Source organism: Halichoerus grypus, chromosome 2 (assembly GCF_964656455.1).
Source record: "Halichoerus grypus chromosome 2, mHalGry1.hap1.1, whole genome shotgun sequence".
Lineage (NCBI taxonomy): Eukaryota > Metazoa > Chordata > Mammalia > Carnivora > Phocidae > Halichoerus > Halichoerus grypus.
This window is the reverse complement of record NC_135713.1, coordinates 19168651-19189501: the sequence shown is the minus strand read 5'-3', so window position 1 is coordinate 19189501 and position 20851 is coordinate 19168651. Positions and strand designations below refer to the sequence as shown.

Below are 20851 nucleotides of genomic sequence, written 5' to 3'. Positions count from 1 at the left end.
TAACAATTAATGAAACATTCAAGTGCTTATATTTTCCTGTAAATTTCCACCCAACTTGTAAAATTAGTAGCTATATATTAAAATTTCCAAAAGGGGAGTTTGGAGTAGCTATTGGAATGCATTTTCGCTATTAAAGTAGTCAGGAGGGTAAGTTGTAATATAACAACTACCACTTAGGAGTTAATGACCATGGGCAAGTTAATAGTTTATTTAAAATTATTTCTTCATCCAAAAACTCAGTAAAGCTTAATATAATACTGCATGACAAAGATTTAATAAATATTTGTTCTTATTTTACATATTTGGACCAAGGACAGAAATACAATATGAACTCAATTACACTGGATTGTGCTTTTAAGAAGATTTTCCAAAATAATAGTAGTTCTCTGGAGGCCAATAATAACTGAATTTATAACTACTTAATTAGACTCTGTAGTAATTTTCTTTATTGTATTTGCTCATTATGTTGGCAGAATGAACGCGATGCTTATTTTTATGTGAGCACTTAATATCCACAAGATGCTTATATAAATGAAATCTGGCGCACAAATGTGTCTTCCTAAACAAATTTTTCCTTTGCCTTTTCTAGACAATCCCAAAGAGATGACTCGCGTGGCTGTTTTTGTGAGGATTTTGGATGTTAACGACAATGCCCCACAATTTGCTGTATTCTATGATACTTTTGTATGTGAAAACGCGAGACCAGGGCAGGTGAGCACCCATAGGACTTAAAAGCTTTGGAAAGTTTTAACAGCTTGTTAAATGATTTCTTTTCCCAATCTTAAGAAGAACAAGTAAACAGAGATAAAAATGCTCATGTAAGTCCCAGTAATATAATTAAAAAAAAAAAAAAGGCTGATTTTTTAGGGTTCTAAAGGACACTATAGCGTGTTTCACATTTCTTTTGTGAAGTTCTAATGAAAATATAAGATTTTATTGTTGCCACAAAAATTAAGGTGTAAGAAGAAATAACTTTCACTTTTTAAATTTTCACAAACAAAACCGGGGGGGGGGAACAAACCTCTGCTGTTTCTCTAGGTAAATATTGATACCTGCTAGAAGAGATGGGAGATGGAAGTTAGGAGAAACACAGCGACAGATTCATGGGATCAGTGAAAGAGTGCATCAATATTCCAATGTATGCAAATGATTTCAAAGCAGGGCCACAGGATTCACTCCTTAAATTTATACTTGTATTTCATCATTATAGCAACATTTAGAGGGCTTAATGACTTAGGTTTTGTCCTTTAAAACATTCTTCCTACATCAGCTTTGTTTATAACTCTTTAAGTCTTTTCCTCAGTGGACTCATTTTGTTGTTTGAAAAGCTCCAGTGTATATGGCTGAAAGAAATGCTCGTAATTGGTTTGAGTGCTATCTTCACAGAAAGAAGCTGCATGTTATAAATAATAATTGGGAATCAAATGTGTTTTATTAAAGAAAGAGTAGCCATCACAAAACTGCATTGTGTTTTGACATCATTTGATGCTCTTTATAAACATCAATGTCGTCGTTACATTTTTATGCAAATTACATTGTGGGATAACACAAATTCTTCCTTCTGAAGATTCTAACAGGAATTCAATAGCCTGTCTATTGTTTGAAATGGAGAAATTGCTGCAATTGGATTCATTTTTTTTTATTTGAAAATGTTATGGAAATGTTTAATTTGGAATATTTAAATGACAAAGCTACTTCCGACCTACTTCGTAATGAAACAGTGTTTGCCCTGAAAATACCATTCCAAATAGTCCTCTGCTTGGCAGGCTCAGCATGATATAAGTTGAAGCCTTTTCTCTAAGAGATAAATTACCCACTTTACAACTGCCGCATGCATAGCTTCCTCTATGGTTATTCTATTTGATTTTCGAGAGATATCTTTTCAGAGCATTTGAGTCATTTTAAATACTGATTTCCAAATGTATTCACAATATACCAAATAAGGGATTGTTTTTTTTTTTTCCTTATGCCTCTTTAAAAAAAAAAAAAAAAAACTAAACTAAATCTGGTTCAGTAACTTTATATTTTTTGGATTTTAAAAACCAGTTGGCATATTGCAGGAAAATAATAAAATCAAAGACTATTTTAATTTAAAAAGTAGCCTTTTGACAAACTTGATAGGAATAACATGATTAGTAATTTTTGTCTAATTGGCTGAATGTGCAATAGCCTCCCATAGTAGCTATTTTTAATAAGATCAGTTTGTTAAATGTCATTTTGGTCTCTTGGCTGATAAATGGTCGCTTAAACTAAACTGTTATGTACTCAGTGATGGAATTCTAGATTACAGCAGCCCAGCAGGCAAAACCAAGGTGGTTATTTGGAAAAGTCCTTCACTGAACCTTCCTTGAGATTTATTTGTTAACTCTTGTCTCTCCTCCTTCTAGGGAAGTAGGAGCTTGTTAGGACTTCTGGGTGTAATTTAGTTATTTATAGAGTATTTCAACCCACCCAATTCTCCTCTGAATTAAGTACTGTTTTAGAACAGCACTGAACATAATAAAATAAATAAATAAATAAATAAATAAATAAATAAATAAAGTAGCACTTCGAACAAGGACACAGGAAATGATTCCATCTATTTGTATGGACAAAATGAGAGGACAGATAAAGTTAATTCCAATCCCCTCTTCCTTTTCTGCCTCTTCCCTTCTCTAAAGGTAGAAGACTTTCCCCCTTGGAAAAGATGCAACTTAGAATTGATGTAAATTAACAGTCACGCCTTGTGCCTGAACTAGGCTACCTTACTCCCCATCTTTTCCACCTCAGAAAGAGTCCCTTGGGAAAGGAGAGGAGAGAAGACTGGCTGTTTCATTTTTCTTTCATTTTCCATCATGCATGCCTCACTCCTTCAGTCAATAAAGCATATTTTAATAGTTTTTAATCTTTATGGGAAGGAAATAGTATTTCAGTCTCACAGATTTCCCAGAGAGTCTCCCCAGGGAGGACTCCTGCTTGTATTTACCCGCAGATAGTATCTAAGCTCTAGGCCTTTGGCAGACCCCAAATATCCCTTTACATATTTCCATGGAACAATGTGGAGTTACTTACCTAACTGCTACTCTTCCCACTGCAAAACCTAAAACATTAAAACTTACTGACCAGTTTTCTTACTTAAATATCTCAAAATCCATTTGTCATCCCACATTCCATCATGGTAATATCACTGAAAAAGCCCTCAAGTTGATTTGAGATTATTTTAGAATAGCCTAGTAAAAATATGAACCAATTATATAACAGCTAAGAAGATAAAATATAAATGACTTATCTGGGTCTATTCTTCATATGCTCAAAATGAATACTGGACATCACCAGTGGTTTCTTTTTCCTCCATAATTGTGGCAACTTATTTTATTGGAAATGAGTCAAAATGAACTTGTGTCCAGTAGGAATAAAATAGCGAGTGCTTATATAGAGAGACCAGGGAGGTGGTTTTGTCTCCTTCATGTTGTCAACTTCTGATTTCTATTTTAACACATACTTACATGTATATGGTATATGTACATATGTATATATGTACATACCCATATGTATGTGGTATATATACCAAAACAAAATACACTTGATTCTTGAACAATGCAGGGTTTATTTCTTTTATAACACTTAAAGAAAATATATCAGTGAATCACTAATTTTGAAACCAACAATGCTATCATCTTTTATTCAAATAACATTTTAATTAAGAATTTTTGTGTAAACCATTATAACTTCTTATAGATATATGCAAAGATGTGGCCATTTTGTTCTCTGAAATGTATTATTTTGGTTCATAAAAATAAACTGAAATTGTAATTTGTAATCACAGTTGAAAATGCATATTTATTTTGAGACATTATATTTTTTAAAAGACCATTAGCTCTACTTTTAAATTTCTTTCATTTTTATCTATATATATACTGACATATTAATCTTAATGATATATATATATATAAATACATAGAAGTTTTATTAAGTCTTCTACCCTTCTTGATGTTGTTTCATTTGTCATTTTTCCCTTCAATTTATTCTTATAAATCACTATTTAAAAATAAAATCTTTTAGACTGCTTGACAAACAAGTCAGTCAAGAATGATTTTGTAACTGAATTGATACCTCTTAAAGGGCATTAGCAAACACTTTTTATACATTTTTCTCTTTAATTCCTTCACATATGCACCATTTTTGGTTTTGTATTGGATGGGTAAGCCATTAGCAATAAATCCTTGCTTTCTATTTAATCTTAAATTACCTCTAAAATTTCATTAAATAGTTATGTTACATTTTAAAATATACTTTAAGATTATTCAAAGTTGAAATGATTTTTTGGGCTGCTTATTCCTAGAGGATAATCATTTATCTTTGTTTGATCCAATTATACTTCTTGTATTATTTTGAAATAAGTGGTTAAAGTTGTAATTAAATAGGGATTAGCTAAAATTTGTCACATTTTTATTTTTATAAGGTAATTTAAAAGAAAACTAATTGAATACAGAAGAGTTAAAATAACTCCTTAATTTTTTATAATTATGTAATATTTTAAACTTGAAATCTCTTTTTATATCAACAAAACATCAGTAACAAATATTTTCATCAAATATCCACACCCTGTTAAATAAGTCAAAGCAGTAAAGCATATTCCTTTTAGTTAAGCATAAACTTGGCCATTTATATAGGTATACAAATTGAACAACTTCTGAAGCTCTTTTGCAATATTAAGATATGCAAAAAATTATATAAAATGTTATACATATAAGTTAAGGACAAATTGGATATATATGCAAAAAGTACATAGCCATATGTTACATATATATTTGTATAATATTAATCATGTATGTTCAAAGAAGTGATCTGATTATAGTAAAAGGTGTTATATTTTATGCTTTGTTCCCAGATAGCTTCTTATATTGTCTCTTACCCTAAAATAAATCAGAGATGATCTTTATAAAATAACCGTTTCCCATGGTATACATATAGTGAATTAAAAAATTTAATTTTATTGACAATGCAAGTAAAGTGAACCATTACTATTAAAGTAGATAATAATCCTTAAGTCTTGCCTTTAAAAGGTTTTGCATAGTATTATCTATAAAATCTGTCCATTCTTCAAATAGTTTTCACTTTTGATAAAGAGGAAAGCCATAATCACAATAGTTTTCTAAATTTTTCCTCCATTAGATAAACTTTTCCAGATCAATGTTTAAATATATATGAAATAACCTATTCATGTCAAATGCTGTATCTAAATTAATAAGACTGCAAAGAATATGATATTGTCATTTATTATTTTGAAGGATTGGATAATATGTAGGAGAAATTGAGAAGGAGGGAGAGAAAGGAACAGAGACAGAAAGAACCAGAGAGGGAGGGAGGGAAAGAGAGAGAGACTTTGTTAAAGTCAAAGTAATAATAAAAAAGATGGAATAAAATAAAGATACATGCACAAGAAAGAAAATCAACTGCCTTTAAATTTAGACAAAATTGAATATTAAAAAATTACATATTGTAAAGCAGATTATACCCTCAGAAGTTTGATAAATATGCATTTTTCTCTTTTTTGCAGCTAATACAGACTATAAGCGCAGTAGACAAAGATGACCCCTTAGGTGGACAGAAATTTTTCTTCAGTTTAGCTGCTGTCAATCCAAACTTCACAGTACAGGATAATGAAGGTAAATGTTAGAATGCTGTCATTATGATTTCAGGTGACATTAACAAGAGCTTTTCTCCAAAGGAACAATTGCTATATGTATTAATTTATTGATCTGTGTTACAAATGTTGTTTTCATCAGATATTTAATGAGATATTAATTTCTTGCTTCTTTATATATTAATAAGATATACACTGTTCATTCTCTTAAATTGCAAAATAATAAAGATGTGAGAGAAGTTTCAATATGAGTACTAATGAAAAGACTGAATCTTGAAAACATTAGAAAGGCTGGAAATAATCAGACACACTGGGTAGAGAAATGAATGATTCAGTGAGACCCTTGTGCAAATTTCAATGAGATTTAGCAGCAACAGATTCACCAAAGCCAAAAAGGCATGGAATATGGGTGAGAAGAAGTATCCATATTAGTCTGTGAGGGGTTTAAGTGCAAAAGCAGTTGCCAGGGCAAGATACACTATTCTTCTGTGCAATATGTAAATTTTATAATGTCTCTGTGATAAAAGATACTGAAATTATATTTCTTGCATTCCCAAAGAGGGCAAAAACATATTTTAGAGGAAAAAATATGAAAATGCTTACTATTTTTAAAAAGCTGAACAGCTTTATTCTTTGAAAAATATATATGGTAATTATTCTAAAGAAAAGTGTATAGTTAGACCTGTTTCCCCTTAATAAATTTATGTTAAACTAATTATATCAGTGGATCTTTTGTAAAAAAGGCATACTTGTCTTAGAGTGAGTGTAGATATAGTTATTCTTAAAATACATTTAATAACTACATTGACATATTTATAATACCTTCATAACAATGTATATCCACTGGCAGAGCTAGATTGCTATATCACCTCTAGGTGGCTTTCAGAATATCAGAAAGAAGTTTAAGATAACAGATAGTTTTACATTAACCCAATTATTGTTTGAGGCATTTGATATGGCGGAAAATGGCACAAATCAGTTGAAAAGAGGGCATCCACTGGTAATATCTGTATACTAAATCGTAGTTTCTGAAATGTCTCTTTTCCATCCCTCTGAACATCTAAAAAACTGCAATGCGAAAAATTCTCATAGAGTTGGCAGGTAAGATACAAGATGTCTAGTTTCATCTGATTATCAGCAAAACAGCACCCATCATTTTATTTGCTGAATCTGGCATCCTAAGTATAGAACTTAGATTAGACATCCTTCATACTGATTTGACAATATTATACCTCTTTCTAAGTGCATTTGGTTTTATGTTTTTGTTCAACTGGACCCCAACAAACCACCTCTCAATTTTAAAAAGCAGTAGACTTGAAACTGTTATCACAGCATTTCACAGTTACTAGGTAAGCACCTCAAGGCTAATTTTAATTAATTTTTGATAAGTAGTGTCATCTTCCTATATTCAGAAGAGTTCCTGATCTTATATGAGTTACTCAAAGCAAGAGTTGAAGCCCTATGAATATAAATTTGAACGTGTCACTCTATAGAATACCACTAAAGTCAGATGGAATAAACTCAGTATTCCAAAACTCACTATTCCAGAGTGCATAAACTCACTATTTTGTTACTGAGTGCATTTTGAAAAGAAAATCCAATGACACAGACATCACCTTATTGCTCTACTTGAGGAAATGCCCTTGTGTTTATCTACATGTTCATCTTAGAAAACTTTAATTTTATGGTATCATTTTTTAAAATTAATTTCCTTCTTCTGTGATACCACACTTGGAGCTTTTGATTCTTAAGATTCCCATGCTTTTCACTAACTTATAGGTCAAAAGCCTAACTGTATAATGAATTTCTGAATATTTAATAAAATGATTTGAATAGAATGGTTAGTTTAGGGTATAGCTTCATTTTATTTTTCAATATATTAAAAGTATTGTAGACAAGATTAAGATTTAAAACCTTTTGAAAAGTTAAAAAAGAATAAGGCAAGAAGTTTCTAAATATACCCATATACCAACATCTGTTGTTTCTTGTGTTGTTGATTTTAGTCATTCTGACAGGTGTGAGGTGATATCTCATTATAGTTTTGATTTGTATTTTCCTGATGATCAGTGATATTGAGCACCTTTTCATGTATCTGTTGGCCATCTGTATGTTTCCTTTGGAAAAATGTCTATTCATATCTTCTGCCAACTTTTTAATTGGATTATTTGTTTTTTGTTTTTGTTTTGGAGGGTTATTTGTTTCTTGGGTGTTGAGTTTTATAAATTCTTTATACATTTTAGATACTAACCCTTTATTAGATACGTCATTTGCAAATATCTTTTCCCATTCCTTAGATAGCCTTTTAGTTTTGTTGACTGTTTCTTTTCGCTGTGTAGAAGCTTTTAATTTTAATGAAGTCCCAATAGTTTTTCTTTGCTTTTGTTTCCTTGGCCTCAGGAGATGTATCTAAAAGGAAGTTGCTATGGCCAGTGTCAAAGAGGTTACTGCCTGTGTTCTCCTCTAGGATTTTTATCGTTTCAGGTCTAACTAACATTTAGGTCATTTAGGTCTTTAGTCCATTTTGAATTTATTTTTGTGCTTGACATAAAAAAAAATCCAATTTCATTCTTTTGCATTTTGCTGTCCAGTTTTTCCAACACCATTTGTTGAAGAGACTGTCTTTTTCCCATTGGATGTTCTTTACTGCTTTGTTGAACATTAGTTGACCATATAGTTGTGGGTTCATTTCTGGGTTTTCTATTCTGTTCTGTTGATCTATATGTCTGTTTTTGTGCCATACTGTTTTGATCACTATAGCTTTTGTAATGTAAGTTGAAGTCCAGAATTATGGTGCATCCAGATTTGCTTTGCTTTTTCAAGGTTGCTTTAGCTGTTTGGGGTCTTTTGTGGTTCCATACAAATTTTAGGATTGTTTGTTCTAGTTGTGGAAAAATGCTGGTGGTATTTTGATAGGGATTGTATTAAATGTGCAGATTGTTTTGGGTACTATAGACATTTTAACAATATTTGCTCTTCCAATCCAGGAGCATGGAGTGTCTTTCCATTTCTTTGTGTCATCTTCAATTTCTTTTAACAGTGTTTTATACTTCTCAGAGTAGAGGTCTTTCATCTCTTTGGTTAGGTTTATTCCTAGGTATCTTGTGGTTTTTGAGGATTGATTCCTTAATTTCTTTTTCATTATTGGTATATAGAAATGCAACAGATTTCTGTACATTGATTTTGTATCCTGCAACTTTACTAAATTCCATTATCAGTTCTAGTGGTTTTTTGCTGGAGTCTCTTGGGTTATCCAAATAGAGTATCATGTCATTTGCAAATAGTGAAAATTTTACTTCTTCCTTATCGATTTGGAGGCCTTTTATTTCTTTTAGTTGTCTGATTGCTGAGGCTCAGACTTCCAGTACTATGTTAAATAACAATGGCGAGAGTGGACATCCCTGTCTTATTCTTGACCATAGATGAAAAGTGCTGTTTTTCCCCATTAAGGATGATATTAGTTGTGGGTTTTTCATATATGGCCTTTATGATGTTGAGGTATGTTCCCTCTAAACCTACCTTGTTGTGAGTTTTTATCATGAATGAGTGTTGACTGAGGATGTGGAGAAAGGGGAACCCTATTGCACTATTAGTGGGAATGCAAGTTGGTGTAGCCACTCTGGAAAACAGTATGGAGGTTCCTGAAAAAGTTAAAAATAGAAGTATCCTACGATATAGCAATTGCACTACTAGGTATTTACCCAAAGAATACAAAAATACTAATTCAAAGGGATGCATCCTAATGTTTATAGCAGTGTTATCTACAATAGCCAAATTATGGAAACAGCGCTAGTATCCATCAACTGATGAAATGGATAAAGAAGAGGTGGTATATATATAAAATGGAATATTAGTCAGCCACAAAAAAGAATGAAATCTTGGCCATTTGCAATGACATGGGTGGAGCTCCAGAGTATTATGCTACATAAGCCAGGTAGAGAAAGACAAATACTATATGATTTCATTCATATGTGGAATTTAAGAAACAAAGCAAAGGAGTAAAGGGAAAAAGAGGGAAAGAGAGGCAAACCAAGAAATAACCAAGAAATAAACTTTTAACCACAGAGAACAAACTGATGGTTATCAGAGGGGAGGTGGGTGAACAGGTAAAATAGGTGATGGGGATTAAGGAGTGAACTTATCATGGGCACCAGATGTTGTATGAAAGTGATGAATTACTAAATTCTACACCTGAAATTAATATTACACTGTATGTTAACTAAAATATAAATAAAAACTTAAGAAAAAGAAAATAGGAAAAAATATATACCCATATGCATATAAATATTTATTTTAGTGTAAGTTAGAGAATGGAAGAATTATATCCTAATACTTTTTGGAAGATAAGTCAAATTTGAAAAATTATCGGGACTAAATTTATTTTTTAAATTTGCTGTGTACATCGTCTATTTTGCTAATCTTCTTTCCTAGCTTTTATAGTTAACTGATGTAGTAGAAATAACTTCTTACTAATAAATCAGGAGATTACTGCTTTATGTTCAACCACTACACCTGCCAGAAATTTTCACCTTTTTTTTTTCCTTGTCCTATTTGATTTAGCAATTGGCTGACTCACTCCCTTCCCTACATTAGCATTTTGAACAGGCTTATGGGATTGGCTAAAGAAGACTAAGTGCATTGGACAAACAGAATAGGAAATTGTCATCCAAGTACATATTGATTTTTTAAAAAATATTGATTATAGGGGCACCTGGATGGCTCAGTCGGTTAAGCGACTGAGCCCCAGAGTCCTGGGATCGAGCCCTGCATAGGGCTCCCTGCTCAGTGGGAAGCCTACTTCTCCCTCTCCTGCTCCCCCTGCTTGCTCGCTCTCTCGCTCTCTTTTTCTGTCAAATAAATAAATTAAAAGAAAAAATCTAAATAGTGATTATAAGGGTTAGGTGAAATCTTTTTTATTAAAAGCACAACCTCCATTTAAGGATACTGGGTGTTATCAGATAAAAAAAATATACATCTGTAGCAATATATTAGTTAGTAGGATGCTTGCGTTTATTAAATCCTTACATCTGTCTGTGCATTTATTAAGTAATCCATATCAATGGTTATCCACCAATACTTTGAGTTATAGATTGTATTCATTTTAATGGGGAGAAATCAAAGTTCAGAAACATTAAATAACTTGCTGGGGCACCAGGGTGGCTCAGTTGGTTGAGCATCCTACGCTTGATTTAAGCTCAGGTCATGATCTGAGAGTTGTGGGATTGAGCCCTGCATCGGGCTCTGTGCTCAATGTGGAGTCTGCTTGGGATTCTCTCTCTTTCCTCTCCCTCTGCCCCTCCCCCTGCTCACACTCTCTCTTTCAATCTGAAATAAATAAATAAATAAATAAATAAATAAATAAATAAATACATAAAATCTTTGAAAGAAAGAAAAAAAGGAAGGAAAAAAGAAAGAAAAAAGGAAGAAGGAAAGAAAGAACGAATGAACTTGTTCACCACTGTTCATATATTGTGACTCTTGAATGGTTTTGAGTGAATGATTGATTTTAAAAGTGCAACTACACGTAAAATTTACTCATTCATATTTTTCTTCATGAGTATTGGATTAATGTGTGTTTTCTCTGTGTATGTGTGTGCATATGTATAAACATATATGCATATACAAATAAAAACAATTTACTATGATTTTTTTCTTGGTATGCTTATTTATATTTTCTGAAAACTCTGAAAAACAATATGCCATTATCCTCACAGTCCCGGTAAAATGTTCACTTATAAAAATTCACCATCTTAAAGCATTATTTGTGAAAAAGTTAGAAACCTGTCAAATAAGCAATCATAGTTGGAGACTCCTCAAATTAATTTATCTTACCTGTATTTTCAAATATTGCATTGTAGGCATGTTACAGGAAAATTGATCTTCATTTAATATTTTACATAAACATCTCTCGTATTGTCAAGCCTTGGTGAGCAGGATGAGAGAAACTTATGGTCCCAAGCCATCTGTAATATGTTAAAATTTATTTCAGATAATACTGCCCGGATTTTAACCAGAAAAAATGGGTTCAATAGACACGAAATAAGTACCTATCTCTTGCCTGTGGTGATATCAGACAATGACTACCCGATTCAGAGCAGCACGGGTACTTTGAGCATCCGAGTGTGCACCTGTGACAGCCAAGGTAACATGCAGTCCTGCAGTGCCGAAGCCTTGCTCCTCCCCGCCGGCCTCAGCACGGGAGCGCTCATCGCCATCCTCCTCTGCATCATTATCCTACTGGGTAAGAAACCTCAGAGAGAACGTGATTGGAAGGGCCCCTGCGTGGCTCAGTCAGTTAAGCCTCCTCCTTTGGCTCAGGTCATGATCCCGGCGTCCTGGGATTGAGTCCCACATCGGGCTCCTTGCTCAGCAGGGAACCTGCTTCTCTCTCTGCTTGTGCTCTCTCTCTCTGACAAATAAATAAAATCTTAAAAAAAAAAAAAAAAAAGGAAAGAAAATGTGATTATTTCCTGGACTGTTTACGTTAGTGTATTTGTCTATAAGAAATTCTCTTATTAAAATAACTCCTCCCCCATTAACTCCAACATCTAAGATAGACCTAAGTTAATGAAGGGATGTTGTTTATATTGAAATATTTTATCTAAGTTAATGAAGGGATGTTGTTTATATTGAAATATTTTATCTGATCAGATAGTTATTACTTTTCTCTCTTAAATTATAAGACCGAAAGTTAGAGATATTCAAAACATTTTGCAAGGTTACACAATTTCTGAGTGGCTCAACCAAGGCAAGTTACTTTGCTGTCCGTTTAACTAGCTTTTCAGGAAATCTAAAGTTTATTTCCAGTTTTTTCTTTTTTATTCAGATGAGGGCTGGTTGGAGCCTTTCCACTGAAATCATGTCAAAATGGCTCTTAACCTGGTTCACTTTTCCCTGCAACAATAATACTTGATTTTATAACCTAGAGCAAATTGCTTTTTAACTACTTTTGAATGAAAAATCAGATTAAGTTTACTCTCCAGTTGCATTATCTTAAAACTACTGTGCATATTCCTATGACCCTAATAAAAAAACATTGAATCTGACATTTTAAGAAGCAGTAAAATGAACTTGGATTTTGGAGCCAATCTTAGTTTCATTAGCCTCATTATTAGAACATTTTTTACCGGGTAAGATCATTTGGCTGACAATAAACAATCTAAGGTTTAAAATCTTTACATCATAAGTTTATGTGTGTGCATGAATATATGAATTTAAGCAAAGTAAAATGCCATATTTTTCTCAAAGACTTGAAGAATAAACATTTTTTTCTCTCTTAGTGGTGGCCTATTTATTTTTTAACAACTTTGAAGGTCAAGAATACTTACCAATGGATTAAAACCTTATTTTTTCTAGGCATTAAAAAAGTCCCTTCAGAGAGGGTTGAAGGCAGGTAGACTAACTGTCCTAGGTTAATAAAAGAGAAAACAAAAGTTAAGAGCCTTTCCCATACTAATGTAATTCTCTTAGTTCAGTCTGCTATAACCATACCATAGACTGGATGGTTTCAACCCCAGAAATGTATTTCTCATAGTTATGGAGGCTGGAAATCAAGGCACTGGCCGATTCCAAATTTGGTGAAGGCGTACTTCCTAGTTTCCAGATGGCTGTCTATGCTGTATCACCACATGGCAGACAGCAATCATCTCTCTTGTTTCTTTTCATAAAAGCACTAATTCAATTCATGAGAGCTCTACCCTTAGACTTAACTACCCCCTAAAGACCCCACTTCCAAATACCATCACTTTGGGGATTTAGGCTTTAACATGAATTTTGAGAGGACATATTCAGTTCATAATGATAATAAATCCCATATCCTTTAAATATTTCTTCTAAAGAAGCTAAATAAATATAGATATTTCATCATACATATACCCAGTAAAATATTTTCCCTCTCTTTTCTTATTTAATTGAATTCAGACCTGTTTCCCTAAATCATCATTTTCAAGGCTCATGTACCAAGTATTTGGGAATAGTGAATGAGGGTGGAAAACTAGTAACAGCCAGAGAGAATTTAACATTCTCCTATCTTTTATGCTACTATCATCATGATTAGTAAAATCATTATATTATTATTATTGATACCTTCTCAGGTATCAGTAGTAGGGAAATGTCCTTTCTGAATGATATACATTTCTATTTGTAAATCTCCAGTTGTTTGAGATATATCTAGCTAAGGTTCCTACATGCTTTCTGTAGGTAATTCAATGTAGAAATTGAAATTCACTCTTTGCTATCATGTGATCTGATAACTTTCTTTTTGGTCTCATGTGTGATATATATTTCCATGTAATATTGCTAAACCAATAGTGCCTAATCAGGAGGTCATTTGCCCTTCACTTCTTTTAACAATGTAAGAAAAAAAATCTATGTAAATCCATCAGCAAAGCTATTTAACCAAAACCAACACTGTATCTTGTGAAGAATGCTGCCTTTTCAATATTGTATAAGGATGTGCAAAATATGGGCATATTTTTGTCGTCCTTAATTGTTTTATTTGAAGCTGAATTCAATTTGTGTCTATTTTTTATGTAACACCTTATGTCACTATTCAATGCAAAGTATAAATAATGTCTGTACAATCGGGAACTAACTTTAAACAGTTCTTAGAAAAATAGACAAAATATCTCACTGTATTTGAGAAATATCCCAGATGGCTTTAAAAATACATTAGAAACACTGCTTGCATACCCCACCCATCCTGGCTAAATCCTCAACTGCCTCTCTCCTTCCCACCCCCGCCCCCCCCAACTGATGGAAATTCAAAATTAATCTAAAAATCCTAGCCTGTCCCCGAAAACCTAAATAACTCAAATTCCTCCACAGTACTTCCGCTCGTTATTTATATAGTGTTTTAGACGGACAGCTAATGAATCTTCTTTTCTTTTTTTTTTTTTTTTTCAAGTTATAGTAGTACTGTTTGCAGCTCTGAAAAGGCAGCGCAAGAAAGAGCCTCTGATCTTGTCTAAAGAAGACATCAGAGACAACATTGTGAGCTATAACGATGAAGGTGGTGGCGAGGAAGACACTCAGGCGTTTGACATCGGCACCCTGAGGAACCCCGCAGCGATAGAGGAGAAGAAGCTCCGGCGAGATATTATTCCGGAAACTTTATTTATACCTCGGAGGACTCCCACGGCTCCAGATAACACGGATGTCCGGGATTTCATTAATGAAAGGCTCAAAGAGCATGATCTCGACCCCACCGCGCCCCCCTACGACTCACTTGCAACTTACGCCTACGAAGGAAATGATTCCATTGCAGAATCTCTGAGCTCCTTAGAATCAGGTACTACTGATGGAGACCAAAACTACGATTACCTCCGAGAATGGGGCCCTCGGTTTAATAAGTTGGCGGAAATGTACGGTGGCGGGGAAAGTGACAAAGACTCTTAACCTAGGAGATATATATATATATATATCTATATATATATATTCTATTCAAACAAGAGGAAGTAACTTGACGGACGCCGTCTCCACCACTTCACAATATTTGATATTCAGGAGAATTTTCCTGCCACTCAGCACAATTTTTTCCCATTTACTTTTTAATTTGTTCATTAATTACATTAATTCTTTTTCCTGTAGGATGTCTCATGGAATATATACGAAATATTATTTAATCACTTCCAAGAGCCAAAGCTATGGAAATTCAGTGTTGTCCATCTTAGAAATAAAAGATAATTTCAGAAACATGAACAGGATAGTTCTCCCTTAAGCAACCTCACAAACAAGCCGCTTCTGTTAGATACACGTCCTGCCCTTGCAAATGAAGCTTTTAAAAAGGTGAAGAAAAAATTTAAGGTATATCCTGTTCTGTACATTAAATTAAAAAGAAAAAAACGTACATGTGGTGTTAGTAGGTGTGATTTGCAACCTGGTATACAAACGTTTGTGCAATTTCATTTCATCAAATTCTATCTGCTAATGTTTTATATTTATATTTTTGTATTTATTTTTAAAAAAAAATAAACAAGTTTTTACAACTACCTTGTCTCCAGCTTCATTTTTTCCCTAGGAAGAAAAGTTTCTCCATGGACTCACGATCTTGGTACTACATGACATTGAATGCAGGTAAGGGCACAAAGTCATTAATGGTTACTATCGAGACCTCTAGCCAAATTAACATGATTTACGTAAGAATTCTTTTACCAGTGAGTTTTGTTATGCTCTGACTTGTGAAAAAGTTGTCATATTAAAAGTAATAGTCATGTATAGACCACTTAAAAATTTATCACAAGCCAATTTAAAACATGGCCATCTTTATGCTAACTATCTCAAAATATCAGCAATATAGTAATTTTGTTTTGTTCTATTCATTTAAATAATAACTGAAAGAATATAACATTTTCTTATTTTTGTATGACATTTGTGCTACTGAGGGTTATAGGTAATAATAGTTTAGACAGATTTCAGACTGAAATAATCCTTTAATGGAAAATACACTTACCTCCCGTGGTGACTTTGAAAATGCATAGTAATGACAATAATAATGCTGAATATTCCATTAAGATACAGCATTGTGATTATGTCAAGTTTTCAGAAATGCATTACATATTTATTTGTAATTAAGTCTGTTTTTCTGTCAATGAATGATTCAATAGAAAGGAAAAAAAAAATACTGGCAGTTAATTATCTGGAGTTCCTGAGATTTACAGAGGCCAACTGCCACCAACCGATTTCTTGTTTCTCAAGCTCCAAATATGATTTATTTATAAATGGAGCACTCTGTTGGGCCTACACTAGGAAGTCACATTCCCTGCTAAGTATATCATAAACAATACCAAAGATTTATGTGCTTTCCAATTAGTGAAAATGCTATGCTTTTGGAGTGAGAGTATAATACTGACATATCCTTAATGCAGAATTATTTATTTCAGTCTTCTTGAATGATATTTTTTTCCCCCAACTTCCAGGGTGAAAAGGCACACACTTCTCTGACTATAGACATTTTAGCTTGCATGGTAATATAATTATAAAAGAAAAACAACCCACGTGCTCTAGTTAAAATTAGTCACATTACAAGGCTGACATATCAAATCATAGTAAAACTTAACTTGTTTGACTTCTTATATTCCAAGAACCCATTCATACAACCAAAAGCCTGACTGTTAAAAGGACAGAGCTTAAGGGGAATAAAAACTGAAGTGAGGGGAGAGAAAACCCTCAATGCCCTAGGATTATTCATTCAAATAAAATCAACAAAAAATGGAAAAGTTAGAAGAAGGTATATCTTATGAACATTTCACATTAATTATGATTCAAACTATAATATTCATTTGAAAATTAGTTTAAAAATTTCTGGTGTTAGATATTTTTATTAATATTGCATATCAGTAATTGGAATTCTTATTTGAATATTTTTAATTATCCTCATTCAGATAATTTCAAACTGATATTAACTTGCCCTGTCACTTATCATCACCCACTTTTAATAAATTTAAAAATTGTAGCAGTCATCTCTAGTATCGTCAAATCAAGTTTCCAAAAATTACCCTGAAGGATATTGATTAGCAGGTTTCTTTGGCAATAGAGGACCTATGTTGTACAGAAACCACTTTTTCAGAGTTCTGAAACAGTCCTTAATGACAGATATCCTATTATTTTTTCATAATGAAGGTGATATGTTAAATTTCTTGGAGAGCCTGAAATTAAAAAGTGTCCCTACAATGACTCTCATTGCTCAAACTCTCTCAGTAGTCTCCCTTGTATGATGCTTTCCCAAAGAATGCCCAATACAGAGATTACTCTATGTCCATTTTTTTTTTATATTGGAAATGGGGAAAATGCTTCTCAATATCGTGTAATTGATTATATCACATAACTGTGGGTCTTTCATTTATTCATCCATTTATTCATTCATCAAATATTTTGAGCACCTTTTATAAAAATCAAAGGGTGTTCTAGACCTTAGAGATGTAATAATAAATTGTAGATAAGTTTTATATATGTTAATAACTCCTCTATTAGTGAAAATGAAAAAATGATAAGATAGTTATTAAAACACTCAGAATTTTTGGGGCGCCTGGGTGGCTCAGTCGTTAAGCGTCTGCCTTCTGCTCAGGTCGTGATCCCAGGGCCCTGGGATCGAGCCCCGCATTGGGCTCCCTGCTCAGCAGGAAGCCTGCTTCTCCCTCTCCCACTCCCCCTGCTTGTGTTCCCTCTCTCGCTGTCTCTCTCTCTGTCAAATAAATAAATAAAATCTTGAAAAAAAAAAACTCAGAATTTTTAACAAAATACCTAACTTTTACTGTTTTAATTTTTTTTAAACACAGAGAAAAATTATTCTCTCATCCTTTTTCATGTTTTAAATATTCAGATAAGTGAATAAAATGATTTATAACCTTTGGTCATTAGAAATGGTGATTAAGTCAATTCTCATTGGTTTTATTTTCAAAAAAATATCAAAGAAAGTTTGTGGAAAGATAAATTCATGCTCTTAGGCTGAAATTTTTCTCAATATGTCAAGTAGATACTGTCACACAAGTGTAAAAGTTCCAGAGATTTCTCAGTAGACTTAAACATATAAATTATGAGTAATTAGATGTTTAAAATAGTCTAAAATAAAAATTTTAAAAGCCCCTAAGATTTAGGATTGAGAATTAGGAATATCTGAGTTCAGTGATCAATACATCTACCGAAGTATCTATATATAATGCCTTCATTATGCCTTCACCAGCTACACCCCCTCTCTACTGGCCATCTGTGGCCTGAAACCCGCTGACCATAGGCTGCAGTTCCCTTGTCCCAGGACCTTGCGCCTGGGCAGCACCCCTAGGCGGCGCTGCAGGAATACCTCGGCAAGCTACCTGGTAGCCACAAAGGAATCTCCCTGACTCAGATCTGCCGGGAGTGAAGCTTGTTACCGAGTTTGAAATAAAGTGGACCGTTGGTCTCCTTGTATCATCTCTCCAGATGCTGGGACTCTCCCATTGCTTTGAAAGAGTGCAGTATTGGCTCACGGAGAGGGGTTCAGCCCTTCCACTTGGTCCACCAAGTTATCCTGCAGGTTGTAAATAGTGTAAGACAATAGCATCTATTTGCAAGGACGGTCTTTCCCCTCTTACTCCAATGTTACGCCCAAGTTCAAGACTTTGCAATCATTCTGGACCCTACTGTTTCTTGTAAATCCCACATTCAAGAAGTTGAATTCGTTTCATTTTTAAAACATGCACAGGATCCCATCACTTCTCATCCTTTCCATTACTCTGCCCAACACCCCTTTTCTCAATTACTAGGAGCAATTAACTTCCTACCTGGTCTCTCTGTTGTCACCTTCCCCACTTACACTCTACTGTCAGCATTGAGGTCTCTGAAATATTTTCAAAATAAATTTCCCATTTGGTTGTTCCCTGGTTCTAAACTCTACTCTTCCCTCATTTTACTCAAAGGCATAATCCTTATAATATCCTTAAAGCTTCTGCAAAGCCCTTTGGTCTCTTCTCCCATTTATTCACTGTGCCACTGACTCTTTGCTGTTTCTCCTTGCCTTCACGAGTTTACACTGACCATTTCTCTTCACCAGCTTGTGTCCCTACCTTGTTCAAATTCTTTATCAAATAAGAAAAATATCTTTATTAAATGTTATTTTTAAATTGAGGTCTTACCCTATCCAAACTACTTGAAAGTTATAGACTGTCCTATTGCTCTTATACTGCATATGTTTTCTCTCTAACACTACTACCTTTTTAACATGTTCTATGACTTACTTGTTTACTATGATTACTTTCTGTCTCTCTCAAGTAGAATGTAAAATTCATAAGAGCATGGATTTTGTGTTTTGTTCATTGTGATGCACAATAAACAGAATTAGGTCTGTTTAGGTGCTCAATAAACATTTGTTGGAAGGATTAATAAATATTGTACTATTGGATTTATCACATCTTATACTTAATTTTACATGTATGTCTATAGATATACATATTCTTTGCATCTGAAAATTCTGCTTCCTTCTTTAGATAGTGAACTACTTAAAGTTATAGGAGGAATCTCAGTGACTTTTTTGGTTATTTACTAGAAAACTTTTTGCTTCCAGACTGGTTCTGTACTGGGCCATCATTTTAAAGATAAATGTTAATTGTCCAATGGTTATTTTGGCTAATTGCTTTAGGAAAGCAGAGATAAATCTTAAAGGACACAGAAATCTGAGAAAGTCAACATTGTTTCAAATGAAGTTACATTGCAAATGTGTTTGGAACATTTATGAAGTACCAAAAATTATGATAGTGGGAATTGACATGAAATAAAAGAAGTGCTAGAAACATAGATGACTACTTTTTCAGGTTTTGTGTTGGTGTCACTGGGGTCTGTATCACAATTTGGGGGACTTTAATAGTGCTGTGAGAAGGCCAAATAAAGGGACTGTTGATCAGGGAAGGTTTTGAGGAAGATTATGACAAAAAGAATGTTGAAGTGGAACAGAAGACTATATTTTCTTGATTATTTTTAGAAAATTTCACTTGTTGCAATTGCCAAAAACATACCAAGTTACTGATAGACAATGAGGAGAGCATTCAAACTTAAACTGAGTAGGGACTCTAGGGACAACCATGAATCAGGAACCCACAATAAAACCAAGGAAATGAGCCGAGAGAACTGATATGAATGAGCGAAGATGCTTGGAGCCAAAGTGCACTGATGGTTAAAAAAAAAAAAAAAAAATTAAGTATATGTACATATATATCTTTTTATATAATATCCCAAACCAAAGCCAGCAAAACAATATATGTAATATATAATTTATATATAACATATATATAATTTATTTTAGTCTACTCAAACATTTATTATAAATATTATAGTTTGTATCCAATTCCCCTGATAATCTCACTATTTTTTTAAGGCTACAAATATAGTATTTACCTCTATGCTGAACAAGCGATTTCATTTTCAGACATGGAAATTAACTAAGCAAAAGAAGAGGAAAAAAAGGCATTTTCCACAATTCTAAGTAGTAGGAGCAAAACCAAAAAAAGGCAAATAAAGATAATTTGTCCAACTCTATTTTCTACTATTATTATAAATAGGATTATTTTAAAGTATGCATAAAGTATCACAATGAGCAGCTTTTATTAAATGAAGGGATTTGTATAAGAAAGGATTAACAATTAATAAGAGCATAATAGAAAACTGGTAGACAGTTTGTGAAAACTCTTTTCCAGCTGTGGAATTATCCTGAATTTGGAACATGACATTTACAACTCCACAGGAAGCGCTGTGCAGCAACTT

General features: G+C 33.2%; 1 protein-coding gene across 2 annotated transcripts in view; it reads left to right on the top strand.

The window, feature by feature from the left end:
* The window catches only part of LOC118544817 (cadherin-10), a 176122-nt gene extending 160510 nt beyond the window's left edge, over nucleotides 1-15612 (top strand). Inside the window, exons 9-12 of one of the 2 annotated variants that reach the window (XM_078066591.1) lie at nucleotides 590-711; nucleotides 5540-5648; nucleotides 11613-11864; nucleotides 14535-15612. In XM_078066591.1, the coding sequence (XP_077922717.1) occupies nucleotides 590-711; nucleotides 5540-5648; nucleotides 11613-11864; nucleotides 14535-15019 (968 nt within the window). In that variant the 3' untranslated portion in view covers nucleotides 15020-15612. Of the gene's footprint in view, nucleotides 1-589; nucleotides 712-5539; nucleotides 5649-11612; nucleotides 11865-14528 lie in introns of both variants that reach the window. The other variant, XM_078066590.1, reaches the window with a different exon arrangement.
* The last annotated feature ends 5239 nt before the right edge of the window (nucleotides 15613-20851 follow it).